Genomic DNA, 21817 nt, shown 5'->3' on the forward strand with positions numbered 1-21817 from the left:
GTTATATAGGTGGTGTTTGATTGTGGTTTGGGAGACATTCTGACCCCAAGACCTAACTAATTTTTGCAGTTTCCTATCTGTGATACTGGGAGATTCTTTGTACACTCTAACCATCCTCAACATAGACAGATGTCCTCTTCCAGGCAGATCTCCACTGGTTTTAAACCAGTTTTTTTTTTTTTTAAACCTGTAGCCATTTCCTGATTTGTGCAGTTCCACAACCTTTTGTTGTCCATCACAGCTGTTTTCTGTGGTCTTTCTCATAGCAGTTAAGGATGACTCGATGAATTTTGCCTGTGTTTCATCTCACATATATATATATATATATATATATATATATATATATATATATATATTTCCCAGTAAAACAGGAAGTCATGACTAACCATTTAAGTGTTCCTAATCACTCAGATGAATGTAAAAACATAAAATATAAATGCGAAGGAGTGCCAGCAATTTTGACACACATAGATTTAAGAAAGATATTAATTATAAAAATATTTATTTTTAGATTTTTGCTAATAATTTGAATGAAAGCTCCAAATGATAAGTGATTAAGATTTGTAAGAAATTTTGCTCATGATTATCAGGGTTGCCAATATTTGTGGAGGGCACTGTAAGTGTTTTGTATGCACATTCTCTTCAGCATGGCAGATAGTATTTTGCTTGCACTATGAGTGATAAGAATGCTCTCTGTTTCAGTGTGAGCTAAATGTGACTCCGGATGCACTGAGGGCCATTGCTAGGTTGGCTCTCGAGAGGAAGACTGGAGCTCGAGGCCTCCGATCTATCATGGTAAGCCACACATACCCTCTCTGCCTCCATCCTTTTTTCCTTTTAACAGGATTTATTTGGATTCTGATGCCTGTGTTATCTTCTTCAGGAGAAGCTGCTGTTGGAGCCCATGTTTGAGGTGCCACACTCTGACATCATGGCTGTGGAGCTGAATAAGGATGTGGTGCTGGGCAAGAGCAAACCATGCTATATCAGGTAAATCTGGTTCACGTCTGCCTTAGTGTGTGTGCCACTTTTAAATTTTTTGGCAAAATTTTTACTAGTTCAGAACCAGCTAACTTCTTAAGAAAGTAATACAACCCCTTTTCCAAAACAGTTTGGTCGCTGTGCAAAATGTAAATAAATACAAAATGCATTGATGTGCAAATAATTTACACTCTATATTTAATCAAAAATAGTGCAAAGACAAAATATCAAATGTTGAAACCGAGAAATGTCATTGTTTTTTTTTAAATATATGCCCATTTTTAATTTGATGCCAACAACATGTTTTAAAAAAGTTGGGATCGGGGCAACAAAAGACTGGTAAAGTTGTGCTTAAAAAAAATGTGGTGGCTTGGCAACAGGTCAGTAACATGATTGAGCATAGAACAGCATCACAGAGCGGCTTTGAGAAGTAAAGATGAGGAAGGTTTCACCACTCTATGAAAGACTGCACAGTCAAATACAACCCCAATTCCAATGAAGTTGGGACGTTGTGTAAAACATGAACCAAAACAGAATATGATGATTTGCAAATCCTTTTCAACCTATATTCAATTGAATACACTACAAAGACAAGATATTTAATGTTCAAATGGATAAACTTTATTGTTTTTTGCAAAACTTCACTCATTTTGAATTTGATGCCTGCAACACATTCCAAAGAAGTTGGGACAGGGGCAACAAAAGACTGGGAAAGTTGAGGAATGCTCAAAAAACATGATTGGGTTTAAAGGGAGCATCCCTGAAAGGCTCAGTCATTCACAAGCAGGGGCGGGTTCACAAGCGAGGTTCACCACTTTGTGAACAACTGCATGAGCAAATATTCCAACAGTTTAAGAACAATGTTTCTCAACGTGCAATTGCAAGGAATTTAGGGATGTCATCATCTACAGTCCATAATATCATCAAAAGATTCAGAGAATCTGGAGAAATCTCTGCAAGTAAGTGGCAAGGCAGAAAACCAACACTGAATGCCCGTGACCTTCGATCTCTCAGGCAGCACTGCATTAAAAACCGGCATAATTCTGTAACGGATATTACCACATGGGCTCAGGAACACTTCAGAAAACCACTGTCAGTGAACACAGTTCGTCGCTCCATCTACAAGTGCAAGGTAAAACCATGCAAAGTGAAAGCCATATATCAACAACACCCAGAAACGCTGCTCATCTGAGATGGACTGACACAAAGTGGAAAAGTGTCCTGTGGTCTGATGAGTCCACATTTCAAATTGTTTTTGGAAATCATAGACGTTGTGTCCTCCGGGCCACAGAGGAAAAGGACTGTCCGGATTATCAGCTCAAGGTTCCAAAGCATCTCTGATGGTATGGGGTGTGTTAGTGCCCATGGCATGGGTAAGTTGCACATCTGTGAAGGCACCATTAATGCTGAAAGGTACATACAGGTTTTGGAGCAACATATGCTGCCATCCAAGCAACGTCTTTTTCAGGGACGTCCTGCTTATTACAGCAAGACAACTCCAAACCACATTCTGCACGTGTTACAACAGCATGGCTTCGTAGTAAAAGAGTGCGGGTACTCTCACATTGAAAATGTGCAGCGCATTATGAAGCACGAAATACGACAATGGAGACCCATTGAGCAACTGAAGTTGTACATCAAGCAAGAAAGGGAAAGAATTCCACCTACAAAGCTTCAACAATTAGTGTTCTCAGTTTCCAAACGCTTATTGAGTGTTGTTAAAAGGAAAGGTGATGTAACACAGTGGTAAACATGCACCTGTCCCAACTTCTCTGGAACGTGTTGCAGGTATCAAATTCAAAATGAGTGAATATTTGCAAAAAACAAAGTTTATCCGTTCAAACATTAAATATCTTGTCTTTGTAGTGTATTCAATTGAATATAGGTTCAAAAGGATTAGCAAATGATCGTATTCTGTTTTTATTTATATTTTACACAACTTCCCAACTTCATTTGAATTGGGCTTGTAGTGCAAGACTAACTTTTCTCAGTGTAAAATGGCAAAAAACATTTGCTTTTCATTGTCTACGGTACATAATAAGAGAATCTGGAGAAAACTCTGTATGTAAGGGACAAGGCCAAAAAATAGCATTAGCTGCCCATGATCTTTGGGCCCTCAGGCGACACTGCGTTAAAACCAGGAATAATTTTGTAGTGGAAATCACTGCATGGACTCAGAAGCACTTCTGAAAACCACTGTTTGTGAAAACAGTTTGTTGCTGCATCCACAAGTGCTAATTAAAACTCTAAAACACAAAGAACAAATTGTACATAAACAGGATCCAGAAATGCCGCCACCTTCTCCGGGCATAAGCTCCCTTAAAATGCACTGAGGGGAAGTGGAAAGTGTCTTGTGGTCCGACAGATCAACATTGGAAATTCTTTTTGGAAAAAACCACTCAGCTTGTTATCGGTGCACAGTTCAAAAGCCAGTATTCATGATGGTATATGGCTGCATTAGTGCACGTGGCATGGGTGACTGGCATATCTGTGAAGGCAGCATTAATGCCGAATGACGTACATGTTTTGGCAACATATGCTGCCATCCAGGCAATGTCTTTTTCATGGAAGGCCTTGATTATTTCAGCAAGACAATGCCAAACCAAATTCTGCTTGTATTACAACAGTATGGCTCCGTATTACGAGTCCAGGCACTAAACTGGCCTGGCAGCAGTCCAGACCTGTCAAAACTTGGGTGTATTATGAAATGAAAACTACAACAGCAAAGACTCCAAACTGTTGAGCAGCTGAAATCCTGTATCAAATGAGAATGGAAAAACATTTCACTTTTAAAAATACAGCAGTTGGTCTCCTCAGTTCCCAAACATTTACAGAGTGTTGTGAAAAGAAGAGGTGATGAAACACAGTGGTAAACATGCCCCCATCCCCAGTTTTTGAAACTTGTTTCTGGCATCAAATTCAAAATGGGCATACATTTTCAAAAAACAGTAAAATATCTTAGTTTCAACATTTAATTTTTTCTCTTTGCACTATTTTTAATGCAATACAGGATTTAAATGATTTGCAGATCATTGCATTTTGTTTTTATTTACATTTTGGGAATGGAGTTGTAAAAAAATAAGAAATTAAGTAGTGGTCATAGTGTTTTGTTTTTTTTGCAGCTAAGAAAATAGCGTTTGTGAAGCACAGACTGCAAGCACAGTAGGAATAGAAGTGGAAAAATGTTATTCTGATGATGCATGTTATTTTGAGGGAAGTCTTTTAACAACACATCTTTTTAGAATCTAATGTCAATTTATGGCTTTTTCAAAAGGAAGAAAAAAACGCAACGCCACGGCTGTGAAAGTTGTGAAAACTTCAGCAAATCAAGGGAAATATGTAATCAGATGCAAATGTAACATATGCGTGAGGAACAGAAGCACATTTTGCATTGCAGCATTGCCCATTACCTGCATGCTTAGGCTCCTACGGCAGTTTTGTACATAACACACGTGGACAGAACGCATCCAATTTACAGTGAGGCAAAAGGCTTAGTACGTTGAGCTGTTGAGTTGAATGTTTGAGATAAACATGTATAATGTGGGTTTGTCCGTTATATGCAGGGCTCCAGCTAAGGAGACCACAGAAGAGGAATATGACTCTGGCATCGAGGAAGAGAACTGGCCGAGACAGGCAGATGTTGCCAACAACTGATAATGCAACTGTGAAGCATTTCAAGATTTTTCCAGGCTCTGGAACATGAGTCACTCTGAAGAGAAAAGTACCATTTTTCTGGCCTGCCCAGAGACAGGGGACCTCAGCTAGACCTTAAGCAGGGACGTTTAACTCTTTTAAATGTCAGCTGAACAAAGAGCCTCTAGTAGACCCTCTAATTACCTTCTGGTCCCAGAGTTCCCTTAACCTGTAAAAAGAAGAAAAAAAATGTACTGAGCAAGACTACACACACTAGTGCAGTGGGCACTAAGGCTTATTTGGAGACTTTGGGGATTGTTAACCTTTTTATATATCTACAGATAATTCTATATTGTTCATAGTAAGATTTTGCGGGTGATTGTTTTTCTTTTGTGAATGCACAGTGGAAGGAAAGGGAACGATTGCCCTGAATGGGATCATATAACACACTTGAAGGCATATGGCTAGGAATGTTGAATGTTAAGATTTCTCGGTGCATGACACCAACCAGCTTTCCTCTTCTCAATAATGGTATTCCAGGCCACCATCATGGCCAACCTGTTTCTCTAGCCATCTGTTTTAACCATGCTATTGATTTATACAAATGCAGTGTAAAATGTGAAGCTGCTCTAGATTTATTTTTAAACTACCTATAATTTAACCAAGGAAACCCATATGAATGATTGTGATTTTAAAATCCTTGAAAGCACAGGAACAGAAAGAGGTTTAACATATCAAACCTTTTTCCCAAATATGTTACAAACACCTGTCTCCATACTAGATGCACTGTGTGTTCTGTTTGTATCATACCTGAGGCACTCTGGACTGGATTATCTCGTGAGGGTTAGTCAATCTCCGTACTGCTTGTGGTTTAGAAATACAACCTGCATATGCGCACACGCACACGTGAGTACACTGTAGTCTGTGACGCACAGCAGTAGTGTTTTAATCAAGATCACACTGAGATTACTTTCACCTTGCTCATTTCAGTTTTACTTTATTCTTTTAGTGAAATTTTTAAAAATCAAACGTCAACAAACCACCACAAAAGCCATTAAGTTTAGATTCTCAAAGATGTATAGTTGTATTTGTTTAAAACATAAATAAAAAGCTATGTCTCTAACTTTTTTCCCTGTTATCACTGAACATCCAAGAACCTTTTCTCACACAGAGATTCAAGAGTGAAAATGTACTGGACTTCTGTGTGCAGTATACATGTTAAACATATAGGGGGCAGTACACAACAAGTTCTCCAATCTAGCGGTCACCCCCCTGCTTCCTGGAGATCTACCTTCCTGTCTGGTTCCATCTGCCACACTGGCATCAGCCTTTTTTTTTCAGGGGGCTCTTACCAAGTTGATGAAGATTTTTTAGGTTTGTGTTGTAGCTTTTGATGGTAATTCTGCCTCCTTTTAGTGAGTAAGATCAAATGACCAAGCTCACCAATATCACCCAGGGTTAGCGATATTATGGTCTATGATTGTTTATTTGAGCATATGTATCACTTAAAACAGGTGTGTTATGTTTTCTTTCTAAAACAGCAGGCGCACCCCTGATCAGTTGGTTGATTAAACTAGTGGAATCAGGTGAGCTCCTGCTTGATTGGAAAACCTGCAGCACCATTTGCCTTTTGTGCATAAGATTGGACACCTCTTACTTTAAGATTTCACTGAACACTTTATCTTAATTAACAAAATAACATTACTTTGCACTGCGTCTGTCATAAGAACTATTAACCAATTGTTTAATAAGTACATTAAATTGTAAATGTACAAACAGCAAGTTGACAAAAGCAGGAAGTTAGATCTCCAGGTGCTCCAATTAATACAGAGACATTTTAAGTCAAACCAGTGTACTCCTAATTCTTCCTTTAGGGATAAGATAAACTTCTGTAGAGTTATGAAACAATTTATGAAGCTTAAGTCTGTCAAGCATTTTTTTTTCTCATATTTTATAAGCTCCAGCTTTCTGTACATGAGAAAACAAAATAATATATATATATATATATATTTTCCTTAAAAATAGTCCTAGAAGTATTTATCTAGTGTGGAGTCCCTGAGACAAACTATAGAGGAAAATAGACCTTGATGTTCTGCAGACGTTTTGCAGCCCAGTGCAGTGGCAATCCTTTCTTTCTCTTAGTGATACTTCCTCTCTGCTGACATCCTCCTCAGCACCTCACTGCTGAACTGGTATGTCAGTTTCTTCTTGACCTTTTTGACCTCTCCCGTCTTGCCGTAGTTGCGTAGGGCCCTGGCCATCTTCTGGTAGGTCATTCTTTTCCGGTTGCCCTTCTGCATCCCCCAGCGGCTGGCTAGAGCCTCCTTGTGTTTGGAAGAGAACTGAAAGGTGCCTCTCTCTCTGTCCACCCACCAAATGCAGTCTTTCATATCCCCATCTCTTAGTAGTTCCAAGAGGAACTGATAGAGGCGCATTTTTCTTTTGTTGCCTGGAGGATCAAAATAAAAAGACTGAAGACACTGATTGCTACAGAGATATAATTCTTTTCTCCTGTATGGTGCAGTTCATCCATGTTATGCTTATGCAATGAAATTTGCTTATTGTTTTGAAAATAAACATTGAGAGCTACTGCATAATTTTAATTAAGTTTTTTGCCTTGCGGTCCTCTTATCACCTCGCTTGTGAACCATATTCTTTCATTACCATGGCCCTGCGCAATATAAAAACACAAAAGGCCACAAGTAAATAATTTGTAAACCTGGAAATCTGAATGGAAGACAACAAGGGGGAATCCAGAAAGGAAGGAACCATCAAATGTCTTCAAAGCTCTTGTGAAGATACAGAGTTGTGCAGAAAACTTCCAGGACATTTGTGTTTCGTTGATGCAGGTGGGGAAACACTGGCTGAGTGGTCCCTCTGAATTCCCCAATGAATCTCCCATGTTATTATCACCTATTGTTTTCAGGAGCCACAGGAAATACCTACAGTGCCCCCCAGATTTACTGGCACCCTTTATAAAGACAAGCAAAAGCTGAATTATGACAAATCAGTTTTTCAGTGAGGTAAAACATTACATTGCTCATTAATTTGGCAGTTTTGCATTGTGTTAGTAAAATTATTTTGTCATTAATACTCATTTTGCTCATTGTCATTTTTACATCCATGTCTCTGCCACATATACATTTGTGAAAATCATTCTGGGCCTGGTAGAGTCAACTGCATCAGACACTGCAGAAAATGGTATTTTGGCAAGTGAGGTCATCTTAAATCTAGGTGATCTATCTAGTATTTCTCATTTTGAGATGTTATCTGAGAATAAGATTATTTTACTTCAACATCATCTCACTATATTGACAATTTTATTACATACAAGCGTCAGCGTCAATAATGTGAGATTATTTCCTTTAAAAATGTCTTTAAACAAGTACAATATTAGATGTATTGACTGGAGTTGTTGATTTCACCAAGATATCATTTACAGTGTACGTATACTTCACTTTCAACAGATTTCAGAGAGTGTTGTCTTCCAAATAAAGATGATCTCATCTGACCTTTCCAATATGATGACTATTCCTTTAGATGGAACGTACAGTGGTGCTTGAAAGTTCGTGAACCCTTTAGAATTTTCTGCATAAATATGACCCAACACATGATTTTCACACATGTACTAAAAGAAGATAAAGAGAACCCAGTTAAACAAGTGACACAAAAATACTATATTTGGTTATTTGTTTATTGAGGAAAATGATCTAATGTAACATTTCTGTGAGTGGCAAAAGTATGTGAACCTGTAGGATTAGCAGTTAATTTGAAGGTAAAATTAGAGTCAGGTGTTTTCAATCAATGGGATGACAATCAGGTCTTAGTGGGCACCCTGTTTAATTTACAGAACAGAGATCTATCAAAGTCTGCTCTTCACAACACATGTTTATGGAAGTGTATCATGGTGCAAACAAAGGAGATTTTTGAGGACTTCAGAAAAAGAGTTGTTGATGCTCATAAGTTTTGTTTTGCTGCATCTGGGCCAGAATGGCTTGCCATCATTAATGGAACAATGAATTCTAAATTATATCAGAGAATTCTAAAGGAAAACGTCAGGACATCTGTTCATGAACTGAATCTCAAGAGAAGGTGGGTCATGCAGCAAGACAACAACCCTAAGCACACAAGTCGTTCTACCAAAGAATGGTTAAAGAAGAATAAAGTTAATGTTTTGGAATGGCCAAGTCAAAGTCCTGACCTTAATCCCATCAAAATGTTGTGGAAGGACCTGAAGCGGGCAGTTAATGTGAGGAAACCCACCAACATCCCAGAGTTGTTCTGTATGGAGGAATGGGCTAAAATTCCTCCAAGCCAGTGTGCAGGACTGATCTACAGTTACCGGAAATGTTTAGTTGCAGTTATTGCTGCACATGGAGGTCACACCAGATACTGAAAACAAAGGTTCACATACTTTTGCCACTCACAAATATGTAATATTGGATCATTTTCCTCAATAAACAAATGACCAAGTATGATATTTTTGTGTCATTTGTTTAACTGGGTTCTCTACTTTTAGGACTTGTGTGAAAATCTGATGATGTTTTGGGTCATACTTATGCAGAAATATAGAAAATTCTAAAGGGTTCAAAAACTTTCAAGCACCACTGTATATTGAACAAGACTATTATTAGTATTTGGTATGATGACAAATTAAGTACTTTTAAAAAAGTACTTAAAAGTAAAAAAAGTACTTTTCTTTAGGTTATTAAACAGAAATAAGGCCTGTTTACCCTGATCTTGCAAGTATAAACTTATAGAGGCTATCATTCTGTTATTGATTATTGATTATGGTGAGGTCATCCATAGACACTGGTCAGTCACATACTGCCTGTCTGTCATTTTTTTTTTTTATCCCCATAACTAATGATGTGTAATCCCTTAAAATCCCAGTCTTAATACGTACTAAGGTTTATTATTCAGTAACCACAGGAACTTCAATGCAAACTGGCTGCGCTATTCTTAGGTTACAGAAGTGTGTAGTAAAATTTTGGGCCTGCCGGTGGCTTAAGGGATTTAAGGGGTTCAAGCACACAGCACTGCATTCTACTAGAATGTGGACTATCTCCCTATGTAAGCAGAGGATAGTGGGCTAAAGTGGGTTACCACCTTATGATATCACTTCTTATCTGGAGAATAACAAATTCCTAGAGTAAATATAAACATCGATGTGGTCAAATCTAAGTATACTGTCCTCATCCTGGATTAACTTATAGTAGGAGTAGCAGCTTGACTCACTTGAGTAGAAGCAGTTTCAGAGGGCTACTGACTTGAGTAGTCTGAACAGAGAACATTTTTAGCAATGAAGACTGGTTAACATTCTCTGCACACTTGATTTCTTTCATATCTGTAGAATAGCATTATTTGTGTGTCCTAAATCAGTGCATATGATACATAAATGAATCCCATGCAAAAAAAGGTTCTTTGAATCTGCTGCCCTTTGCTTCTTAGATATGTTTTAGAACTAATTAGTGAAACAAAGGTCTGAACAACTGCAACGTTTCTAAGAGCATAATGACACAGATCTTAATAATATTGTGCTGAAACTATTCAGCTATTCAAAGAAGCTATTCAAAGGTATATTCAGAATTCATCTCAACAGTTTTAACACTGAACTTTTGGTAAACTAGGTTCAGGGCTGTTAAAGCAGGTTCACCATTGTTTTTAAATGTGTTTTTTGTGATTGCTGATGAAGATGCTGAACCACACTACTGAGCACATTCATTACTAACCTGTCATGGTGCTGGAGGTGCTTGCGTGCTGATCCTCATGGTCCTCTTCCCCCTCAGACACCTCAAAGGGCGGGCTGCGTCCCACTGCATCCTCATCGTCTGTGCTGCAGTGGCCAGGAGTGGAGCGCTGGTACAGCGGGTGAGAGACGTACGCAAACTGTAGACCAATATTCGTCAGACACTTTGCTTCAATAATCAAACAAAATAGATTTTATCTTTCAGATTTTTTTCTTTATACACACACATTGTAAGTATTCAGTAATCCCTTAAGCAGCCAGGACCCTCTGACAGACCCAAATGTTTATTACACATTTCTATAACTAAAGAATAACCCATCCTGTTTGCATTGTAGACCATGTAATTATTGTGTAACAAGCTTGTAGGATGTTAGAAGAAGACTTTTAAGACATTTCTCACATTTCCCATTCACATTAGTTTGATGAAGCGATTTTATCTAGCTTTTCTGACATCATGGGAATCTGATTATGGCAGCTATTTTTGTTTAGAGTTTCAGTTTTACGTCTGACCACTGTTCATCCTACTTTGATTAAAAAAAAATTCTAAGAGAACAGAATCCTGAAACAGCATACTTGGAAACCACAGAGTTACTTTAAAATGAAAGAGGAACTGTTTACAAAAGCTATGGGTCAACAAAAAAAGATGCAAAAGAATATGACAGCTTGTTATTTTGCACAAATGCAAGGACTAGATCACCTTAACATAAAATCTGTATATTTTAACTATTACATTTCAGTTCTAATTCTAAATTCCATTTTTCTATTTTCTGTTGTACCCAAAATAAAGCAGTACAACAGTTTTAGTATTCTGTGATGCTTTGGTTTTCCATTGATTAAATCTATAAGCTACATCAAGTCTTTTCCAATGTGGTTAAAAGTTTTTTTTCTTGCACTCTTAAAGAGATGGTTTTTCAGGGCTTCTTCAGAGAAGGCAGTGTTTTATATGCCATGAACACTCAAAGAACAATTTGCATGCTTAAATGGTTTGTATGGTGAAACTGTTCTTCAGACTGATGGAGAATGTGTTGTATACTGTTCTATATAGACTATTTTTGAAAAGGGCTCCATGTAGAATCTTGACATTGTAACAGTCTATGCTGAACAATATAAAGAACAATGTGCAACACATTTTTCATGAATCTGAAGAATACTTTCACTATGCAAAGAACCATGTAGAACCATCTTTTCTATTGTGTTTCTATGTAGAGATTTTCATTTCCATCATTCTGTTGTGTGAATAAATAATGTCTGCTCTACAGAGTTTGATTTTCTGTGATTGTCTGCCTAAACCATCATATTTTAATTATCCTGCTTCAGACAATACCTGTGTGTGTGCGCGTGTGTGCGTGTGTGTGTGTGTGTGTGTGCGTGTGTGTGTGTGTGTGTGTGTGTGTGCGTGGGTTGTGTGTGTGGGTGTGTTGTGTGTAGAGTTGGTCTGCTATGTGTCCCTGATTGAGCCACTGCAGTGGCCACAGTCCTCAGTCAGGAAAACACAGCGTTGAGCAATCAGTCTGAATGTCTGCAGTGTTTGAGAGTTTTTTAGAGCAGAGGCCTCCTGTCACATCCTGCTCACAGCTCATCACTATAGACATGCTGTTCACGCTGCTGTCACTGATTTATTACCATCATGCAACACTGGATATAGTTGCTGTCATCCAAACGCCTTTTTTAAACACTTATTTACATTGTTTGAAAACTCCAGTTACCCCTTTGCATCATGTCAACATTTCATAATCAACGGACCAATAGAAATTACAAAATGACAAAAGTCATATTACATGAACTTCCATTACTAATTAATATTTAAAATGTTCCTTCTCTGGTGAAGTTACCATTATGAAGATACAAGATTATGTTATTTATGCTAAAAAGCAACATAAAATGTACCATAATAAAAAAATCAATGTGCCATAACTTTGGCACAGGCCACAATTCATGTTTTACTTCTTTCCCAATATATGAAATTCAGCAAATAAAAAGTAATTGTAAAATAAAATGTGCAGGACTGATTTTAACTTATTTTCACTAATAAAATTTACAAAATGTAATTTGATCACTGCATTTTGCATACCACTGAATTTATTTATATTCATGACATTAATTTCATAAATTTAATGAAATTTAATAACTAGCATAAATCAGTTACAGTGGATGAAATATCAGTGCCACAATGATCAGCAATTTAAATGTGTTGGCATTTACTTTTCTGTTCATTATAACTTTCTTAACATGGATATGTAATTTCTAAATATTGATACATAATTAATATATGTTAATATATTAATAACTCATATAGTTGTATTAAAACAGCTGCACAGTCAAAATCAATTTTACACAATATGTAGACATGTCTGGTTTGGGGCAAGTGTGTGATGATTTAGGCATGCACTTTACATAATGCTCTATTACTACATATAATCCTATAATCCTCTATTACTACATTAGCTACAGTAGCCTCGCTGATCCAATGTAAAACTAAAGCAAACTTCAGAGCGCAAACGCCTTGGCCGAATTTCTGCTTTTGGGGCGATGAGCAATTTGATAAACTATTAATTTAACCCTATTTAGATAATGAATGTAAGACTACAGACCTGAGGAGGAACCCCAGGCAGAAGTGGCCCTAGGCCTGAATCCAGAGTGGGGTGGTATGACTCCAGACCAACACAGCAATGTGGGGCAGGATGCAGTTCTGTTAAGTAATTACTCTGAGGGACCTCCAGCTCACTCTGGTGAGCATGAACAGTGTGGTAGTCCCAGCTACTCTCTAGATAGCCAGAAAGAGAGAGAAAGATTGTCATCTATAGTAAAGAAGAGTACATAGCAAAGTCCCCAGTGTTGAATTTAGTCTTAAAATGTTTGTGTCTATCTGGAATTCTGTGAAACTTGTAGGTGTTCATTCAACACTGGGGATTTTGCAGTGATGAGCACACACACACACACACACACACACACACACACACACACACACACACACACACTGTGAACATAAATAAATGAAAAAATAAAAAATAATAAATAAAATAATAAAAAATAAATTTGTCTTTCAAGTTTGTTTACTTTTGGCAGTAAGTAAAATGTAATGTATTTTATTCTTGTGGAAATGGTGAATCTCTCAGTGACTGACAGTAGGCCTCATCCTGTAATACTCTGTGCCACACCCACAATCCTCTAGCCCAATTCTGTCATTTACTGTAGTATTTTATACTATAAATTTGGTGTCCTTTGTAAAGTTAGTGTAGATGCTGCCATACATGGTTGACCGTTTGTGAGAGATTAAGGATAACAGTTTTCATTTGGTGAGATGTTCCTGTGTTTATATCATTGTAGATGCTAAATTTCACCACCTAAAATTTGTTCATCAGGAAATCCAATATCCAGCTGCAAGTAGAAGCAAATAAATGCAGATTTCTGAGTTTTAGAGCCAGCGTAGTTGGTGTTCAATGCTAAGCTGTGACAAATAAACAGCATTCTCACATAGGCACTGACCCCATCCAGTTTTTTGGATCGCTCTGATAAGTCCAACGGGCACAGTGAGAGTTTAAACATGCTCATTTTCACCAGCAAAAACTGCTCCACACAAGCTGTGAGGATAAATGGACAACCACAGCCAAAGCCTGTAGGTTACTTGTTCTTGTTTCTGATCCTAGTGCTCAGCTGACCTGCTGGGGATGCATAAGTGGAGGAAATGATGGTGCTGTCTTGCTGCATGCAGTGATAAAATCTTTGCGTTTTTCTTTAAATAAACGACTTCAACATACTACATAAACATGGTCAAAGTTGTAAAATGTATCATTCATTCCCCAGCAAGCACAGTCAGTCCACATCCATTTAGCTGGACAACATTCATGTGGATGTGACAAGGAGCATTGTAATAGAAGATGGTCTTAACAGAATTATTGGAGCAGAAGATATGAGGGAAAATGACATGATTTTATGCTGCAAATGCATCATCAGCCTCCAAAAAGAGTAGCATGAAGGTATTTTTTTTTTAAATTCAAATTTAACAGTTTAATTTAACAGGTATAGATTGCTGCTTTTTGAATAAGGAAAAAAGGCACAGCAGCAAATCAGTAGACTTTCTTCTACACTTTGAAACTCATATATCAGTCTAAGGGACAAAGATGCAATGGTAATGCAAAATGAATGAGGGCTGGTTTTGGTGCATCAACCAACACAAATGCCTTAAGTGAAAAATAAATAAGAAAAATACAAAACATGGGTCCTATAGTTCTCCATCATCTTATTTGAAGGCAGTAGAAAGGTCTTCCATCCCATTGGTGTACATCCATATCATCCTGGCAGAAGCACATAGTAGCTGTTGACTCATGATGTGATCATCTCTGTGTATTCATGTTGATCACTGGAAAAGTCTTTAAATTCACCCCAGTCAGTCATTTCTGTGACTGTGAGTTCTTGCTCCACAGTGTCTATGTGATCATTTTAATGCAGGTGGTAGTCTTTATCTTCTCGTAAACAGGAAGGAGTGTGGTCAGACTTCCCAAAGTGCATGAAAAGGAGTGGCATCCACTGTAAATGGCGGTATGACAATAGTCCAGTGTCATTAGTACTAGGCAGCTTTAATGTGTGTTTTTAATATGAGCCATCAGGTCAGTCTGCTTTCATTTGGCATGAAGCCCATAACCTCTTAAAGGTCCATGCCAGCAATCCCAAACTTTTATTATACACTACACCTTAAGAGTAACTCATATAGTTTGCATTGTTTTCCATGTAATTACTAAATAATAAATATGTAAGAAGCCTGGGAGTGTATACAGTTAACTAGACTTATTTGCTTTCCAATTAATATTTGACATTTCCACATTTTTATAATAGGCTTGGCATCAAATATCTCAACAAAATGTTCTGATAAATATTTTGCTTGTCTGAAAGTTGATCATAATCATTATATTCCATAAAGAGCTATTTAAAACAATGTGTCTGAGGCCAAAATACTATTCTAATGCCAGAAAAAATTGAATGGAATTTTACAGCATTTAACAGACGCTCTTATCCAGAGCGACTTACAAGAAGTGCTTTGTCTATCTAAAGAAAGTATCTTTGCTAGTTACCAATAGGTTAGAGAGAAAGCTAGTCCTGAGCTTAGACACTGCTAGAAGCAAAAAGTCACTGTAAATACCCAGAGAAAAAGGAACAGAGTTGAACACAGAACAGTGCAATACAATATAATAAAATACAATACACAAGTGCAGTACAATACATTACAATCAATATCATTATTATTTTCAATGATTAATTATTAATATTATTATAATATTTTTAATAACTCACCAAAATGACCATCTGGATCACTGGACAGGTACGGATAAAAGTCATATGGTGGCCGACAAACTTGATCATACGCAATCATCTCTTCTGATGACTGAGTTTGAGGAGAAAGAAGCATTCAAAAAAAAAAAAAAAGGAAAGTTAGAACAGCACAGGGAGCAGTTTGATATAAAAAAACTTACTAGATTACCTTTATTCTCTTTTCTTTTGCTTAAATTTAATTTTAGGTCATTACAAACATGGTCAGTAAAATGATCTACTAAATAATCAATACTCACATTTGCCCACAGTTGTTTTTACTGTAAATAAATACTGCAGGCAGATTTAAATGGTACTTATCACAAAGAAAATGTACTTACAGGTGAAATGACACAGCCCTCCATTCTGTAAGATGGACTTCTCAGACATGCACTGCCCGCTGCACTTATCTCTGTTTTCCAGTTACTCAGAGAACATTGCATAAACAGAGCAACTTCTCAAGATCTTTATCCTTTTATCCTTTTTTATGCGTATGTTTTAAAAGCACTCTTCCTCCAGTTATGCTGCTTATACAGAAAAGAAAACGAAATGGCCACAAATCCCTCTGACGGTCTGTATTTTATTGTTCCTGACTGACTCCACAGTGAGTTCCTCATTCTGATAGGTCAGATGTAGCCTATGACTCATCGCATTTCATGGGTTACTCTTGTCAGTTCATAGCAGTCAATCCTCTTCTTTTTAAAGCTTTACTAAAACCTTGATTTTGATTTATTATTAGTGATAGATAATCATCAGGATTTAGCAAAGCAATACTGACATTTACTGTATATTTAACAAACCTTTGAAAGGTTAACTAGAACTTTTATTAAATGCATCTTTTTCACAAAGGTTCTTAGATCTTTGTTAAGTCAGTATGGATAAATGATTACTTCAAATAGTTAGAAATGTCAAACTAGATTGTGGGTGTTAAGTGTAAAGTTTATAAGAATGAAGCAAAATTGAAGTTTAATTGTCCATATTTCTATTTATAGTGCTCGCTTTTGAAAATATGAGCTCTTGAAAAAGGCAAACATTTCAGCTTTTACATACAAAAGAACTTACTAACCCAAGCTATTCAAGGGAAATTTTCACAGTTAGTGACAGTGCTTTGTGTTAGCTGATGTGTCTCATAAACATTAGGGTTAACCCAAAGTGAAGTTCCAAGAGAGTCTTGTTCCTTTTTTTAATCAAAGCACTGCACTGTTGTCAGACATTTTGAGGAAGCAGCTACTGTTGCAGCACACATAAGAGCAGTCCGTAACGGGGTTTTCATAAACTGAATCTGTTTGGTGTTTCCAGCATTATTTTGGTCATATGTTTACATGAATCATGTCCTACAGCATTAATATTACTCACATCTGTAAATGTATGCCATTTGTAAAAAAAAAAATGGACTCAAATCAAACAAACTGGATAAAAAAAAGTTTAGATTTAACATATTAAATTTAGTCCTTCGTTCACATGGAGGATCTTAAAATCAACATTACATTAAAAACATTCAAATGTTAGATAATGAAACAAAGTGTCACTGTATAAATTGTCAATACTTTAGACAAATCAGAACCAGCTGGCATTTTCCCTTTTTTCCCTGGACAGGGGTGGACTACACATCATCCATAACACCATACAGTACTGTGCAAAAAACAGAGGCCACCACTCATTTTTTAAATTTCCAGTCAAAACAGCCATTAAGTGAGATATTGCTGAGCAGATTTGATACACAATAATCTAGTTGCTTAAGGAAGGAAAGTCAAAGGAAAATTGCTGAAAAACTGGAGTTTTCCACACTAGACTTCAAAAAATGATTTAGAAGTCTGTCACCATCAGATAAAAAGCATTTAGAGCTTTTGTCTTTGAGAGAGAGGAGAAAATCCTCTGCATCACTGAATGTGTTTGGAATTATTTGGATGGTGAGAAGCAGAAAATACAACTCAATTCTAAAACTGAACTTTCGAAGTGTAAAAAATCTCCCTGCAGATTTCTTTGAAAAACTGAAAGCAAGTTTCCTGAAAAGAATGTGAGATGTAAAAAGCTAAAAATAAAATTAGGGTACATTTCTAAATTTAACTTTTCTGTTAAATATGTTTTCTGCTTTTTACTGGAAGCTGAAAAATAAACAGCTCAATAGCTGTTTTGACTGGAGTTTTGCATAATACGCTACAAGTATTTCATTTTGTTTCAGTGGTATTTATAGACAACAAACTACAAACAAAACTGTGATGTATATTGTTTTTTTGTGATACTTTTTTGATCCCACAACCAGGGAAATTCCACCTCCGCATTTAACCCATCCGTGAAGTGAAACACCACATACACACTAGTGAACACACACACTAGGGGGCAGTGAGCACACACTTGCCCAGAGCGGTGGGCAGCCCTATCCACGGCGCCCGGGAGCAGTTGGGGGTTAGGTGTCTTGCTCAAGGACACCTCAGTCATGGACTGTCGGCCCTGGGGATCGAACCAGCAACCTTTCGGTCACAAGGCCAGATCCCTAACCTCCAGCCCACGACTGTTTTCTGAGTGCTTCAGATTGTTTTTGTAGGAATAGTTCAAAATATATAAAAAATTAAACGAACAGTAAGTTTCCTTTATTTCTATCTGGATTATCACAGTGGTTCTCTTTTATGTCATTTTAAGTGGAAAAAAAAACAACAAAACAATCCAAAACAAGCTCTCTTATATTTTCTACATTACTTTAGCATAGATTAGTTCGTTTACTTTATTAACACAAGCTTAAATTGCAAGCTAATGCTGCTGTATATTTGGAAAATATTGTGATACTGAGTTTTATCCATAATGCCTAGCACTGCACCCTTACAAATGCACACACACCTACACACGCACGGAAAATGGAGAAGTCAGAAGCTTTCAGATTCATTTCCTCTTGATAATTGTGTAAATGTGAATGGCTGCGGTGGATGTGTTCGGCTATGGAATGTGCCTTTTTGGTGAGCTGATCTTTGAGCTGCACTCAATAAAGAAAGTTACTGGATATGTTCCTCTAATCAGTCTTTTTTTCTTTATATGTTCACTCTGTATTTTATACCAACTGTCTAATGATACTTAGAATGTCAATGTAATACTGGTTAACCCTAGTTAATACTTTGAATGTGAATTTGCGTGTATGTGTGTTTGTGTGTGTGTGTGTGTGTGTGTGCGTGTGTGTGCGCGCTGCATGGTCTGTGTGTTCTCGTGTTTTCCCAACAGTGCATTGCAGGGTATTTTTTTATGGCACCACAGGAAGTCCGTTACATCTGTTCACATACACACTGTCTCTGTTGCACAACAGGCCAGAAGAGCTCCGTCCTCACTGTAACTGTCTTCAGTTCAGCTTCATCTATCAGCACAGAAAATGACACCTTCAGTCACTCCCTGAACCACCTGTACACCACACAGCTTCACATTCTCTGCTTTCAGCACCTTCATATGTTATAACCAGGCACGGACGTCATTAAAACATGAAGATCCTTGTTTTTTTGGTCACTGTGCAAAAGCAAGCACTTAGAAAGAAACTGGAAACAAGTGGAAGAAGGAATAGGTGAAGCATCCTTAGGTTGCATACATTCAGGTGCATTTTGGAACCCTTTCAGAGACTCATTTGTTCTGATTTTAGCAGACAATTTTTTAAATAAGCAAAAGAAAAAAATGAGTAAAATAATATCTTTGTCATTCAGGGCCTACAACTTATGTGTCCCATAAAACATAACAACCCAATCCCATTTTGCCTTTCTAAATAGACTTTATTAATGATTACAGGTCAATATATACAGTATCAATATACCATGAAAATTGAAAAACATCATCTCATTGTACCTGAACCCACACTACCTCTTAAAGTCAAGGTGAATCAGAAATCAGAACACATTTTTCTGCTTTGCTGTGATGTATTTCTGAGTGAAACAATGTATCTGGGAGGATCTCAGCCATCTAAGCATATTTGCTAGAAGAGGGGTGGGGGAGGGGTACATAAAACATGATATTATTGAAGAATATTTTTTATGGATGAGCTGACAGGGTAATGCCCATATCCAATATTTTGCATGTATGTATCTGCAGATGCCAATAATGATACGCAAACAATTATAAAAATGTAGGAACAGAAACTAAACCTGGATCAGTATTATGGAGAAATCTAACATTTATTTCCATAAAATTACAGATGCAGTAAAATGAGTAAAAGTCTGACTTTTTAGCAGTTTGAAATATCAGTTTAACCTAAACATCTCTCCGTCATCATCGCTGCTGATATTATTTTAAGCAAACATGTGTTGATATCAATATGATATCAATGTCATACTGCATTCCTATTATTTTCCCTGCTACTACTGAGGCTTGATGGCTTCACCAAAAATCAGATGTTCTAATGCAGGAAGAAGTCATTAAATTCCGATCACAGATGACAGAAACCAAGACTGTTGTCTTTAAATGACATGATGGATCATGCTTAATATGACCAGGGAACTAAAAGGTCATGGTTGACTTTAAATTAGCTGCACATCATCTTCAAATACATTAGATTACATTTATTTTAGATTCAATTCCTTTAAAATGGTTGCACACACATGCACACACACACACATTATCTCAGAGAATCAGAGAGAGGTGATCACACCAAAGGTGGGTTTACTGTCTCCAAATTGATTGACAGTTGGATGTCTTAGTTTTTATCTCTGCAGACAAACTTCCTGCCAGGCCAGAGCGCACAGACCAACTGTAACCACACAGAGCGCTCACACACAACACATGGCATCAGGTACTGGAGTCTACCACCCCCTAGACACACACACACACACAAAATGCTCTTCAGCTAACAGACACAAGTCTAGTTAAGATTAAAGCTAAGCCTAGACTAAAAAGAATTTCCAGTTTTTTGGGAAATAATATAGACTCATTGTTACAGATTCCCAGATTTCTTGTTTAAACATCAAGTTCAAGTAAAAAGCTTTAGTGGTATAGAACATTTATGTTTACATACAAGTGGCACTTCTTTAAACTTTAAAGAGCTTCTTCACTCTCCTACATCCATTAAAAGGTTCTTTAGGGAGCCAAAAGTGATTATTCTGCAGCATCACACTAAAAGATGCTTTATGACACATTTGTTTTTAAGACTGTACACACATCATTTCTTCTAGACTGCCCATAATTAATCACACACCATTTACACTCAATACAAAAAAGACACAATGAGAGAACATGTTGTCTATTCTTTAAGGATACAGGCAACGCCACTTTAAACCTCTTCCTCTGCTATTTAGCTGTCCTGACCCAAGGAAATCTGCTTTTGACTCTGGCTCCACACTCTGGCAAAAGGAGGAACTAAACAACACTTCACCACTGCTTTTACTGTACCTCTAAAAATGAATCCTTCAAGTTAAAAGTCAAACTCAAACTCGTAACATCTTTCATTTTATCATCTTGGCAAGATTCTAATGCCATAAAGTGTCAGCTAGAGGGGTATATAGCAGTGGAACTGTGCTCTCTCTATCCAACACCTTTGTGGTGAGCTGGAGTGGCATTTGTGATCCAGCGTTGGGCAAGTCTCCTTAACACTGGATTCACCTTCTTCTGTAACATGACTAAATTGTATGTTGCTCTGAATAAGGACATCTGCTAAAAGCCATAAATGCAAATGTAATTCTTTAATATCCAATCTTATGATTCAGCTAGGGTTCGTTACAGTTTTACTTTGAAAAGTACATATGCAGTGATATTTAAGTTGTATGCACACCTTTGTACACCCCTGGTCAAATTGTATGTTTTGTTGATTTTCTAAGTTTCTCGACAGGAAAAAAAACTTTGATCTGGCATGTTTTTGGAGATTTAGTGCACAAATTCTGTTTATTTGCTGAGTTTAACATATTGTAAAAAATAAAACATAAAATATAAAATGGGCCATAACTTTGGCACAATTCAATTTAAAAATGTTTTGTTAAATTAAATGTGCAGAAGGGTTTTTCTCTGTAGAGGAAACTTATTTTCATCAACAAAACATGCAGTTTGACTAGAGAGGCCCGAACTTTTGCATATGTAAATTTGCAAATGTTTTGATATGTGTTTTTTACTGTTTGATAAATATCTAACATTCACTTTAAATCAACAACAACAACAACAACAACAACAACAACAATAATAATAATAATAACAACA

General features: G+C 37.0%; 2 protein-coding genes across 6 annotated transcripts in view; one reads left to right on the plus strand and one right to left on the minus strand.

Moving 5' to 3' along the window:
• Nucleotides 1-5737, plus strand: part of clpxb (caseinolytic mitochondrial matrix peptidase chaperone subunit Xb) — a 21837-nt gene extending 16100 nt beyond the window's left edge. For all 5 annotated transcript variants that reach the window (XM_037542613.1, XM_037542617.1, XM_037542615.1 and 2 more), the window contains 3 exons: nucleotides 703-795; nucleotides 884-990; nucleotides 4545-5737. In XM_037542613.1, coding sequence (XP_037398510.1) covers nucleotides 703-795; nucleotides 884-990; nucleotides 4545-4635 — 291 coding nt within the window. In that variant the 3' untranslated portion in view covers nucleotides 4636-5737. The remainder of the gene's footprint in view (nucleotides 1-702; nucleotides 796-883; nucleotides 991-4544) is intronic.
• Nucleotides 5585-16256, minus strand: spi1a (Spi-1 proto-oncogene a). Its single transcript, XM_017722854.2, has 5 exons — nucleotides 16009-16256; nucleotides 15653-15743; nucleotides 12955-13127; nucleotides 10347-10503; nucleotides 5585-7063 (listed from the first exon to the last, which is right to left on the minus strand). The coding sequence occupies exons 1-5, from the start codon at nucleotides 16108-16110 to the stop codon at nucleotides 6753-6755; spliced, it is 834 nt and encodes a 277-aa protein (XP_017578343.1). The 5' UTR covers nucleotides 16111-16256; the 3' UTR covers nucleotides 5585-6752.
• Nucleotides 16257-21817: the final 5561 nt, after the last annotated feature.

The sequence above is a fragment of the Pygocentrus nattereri genome, chromosome 11 (assembly GCF_015220715.1).
Source record: "Pygocentrus nattereri isolate fPygNat1 chromosome 11, fPygNat1.pri, whole genome shotgun sequence".
NCBI classification, from domain to species: domain Eukaryota; kingdom Metazoa; phylum Chordata; class Actinopteri; order Characiformes; family Serrasalmidae; genus Pygocentrus; species Pygocentrus nattereri.

Coding starts and splice junctions, on each gene's coding strand:
- spi1a (XM_017722854.2), bottom strand. CDS start 16,110: ATGCAATGTTCTCTGAGTAACTGGAAAACAGAGATAAGTGCAGCGGGC. Junction 10,504..12,954: donor TGCCTGGGGTTCCTCCTCAG/GTCTGTAGTCTT, acceptor ATTGGTCTACAG/TTTGCGTACGTCTCTCACCC. Junction 7,064..10,346: donor CACCTCCAGCACCATGACAG/GTTAGTAATGAA, acceptor TTGATCCTCCAG/GCAACAAAAGAAAAATGCGC.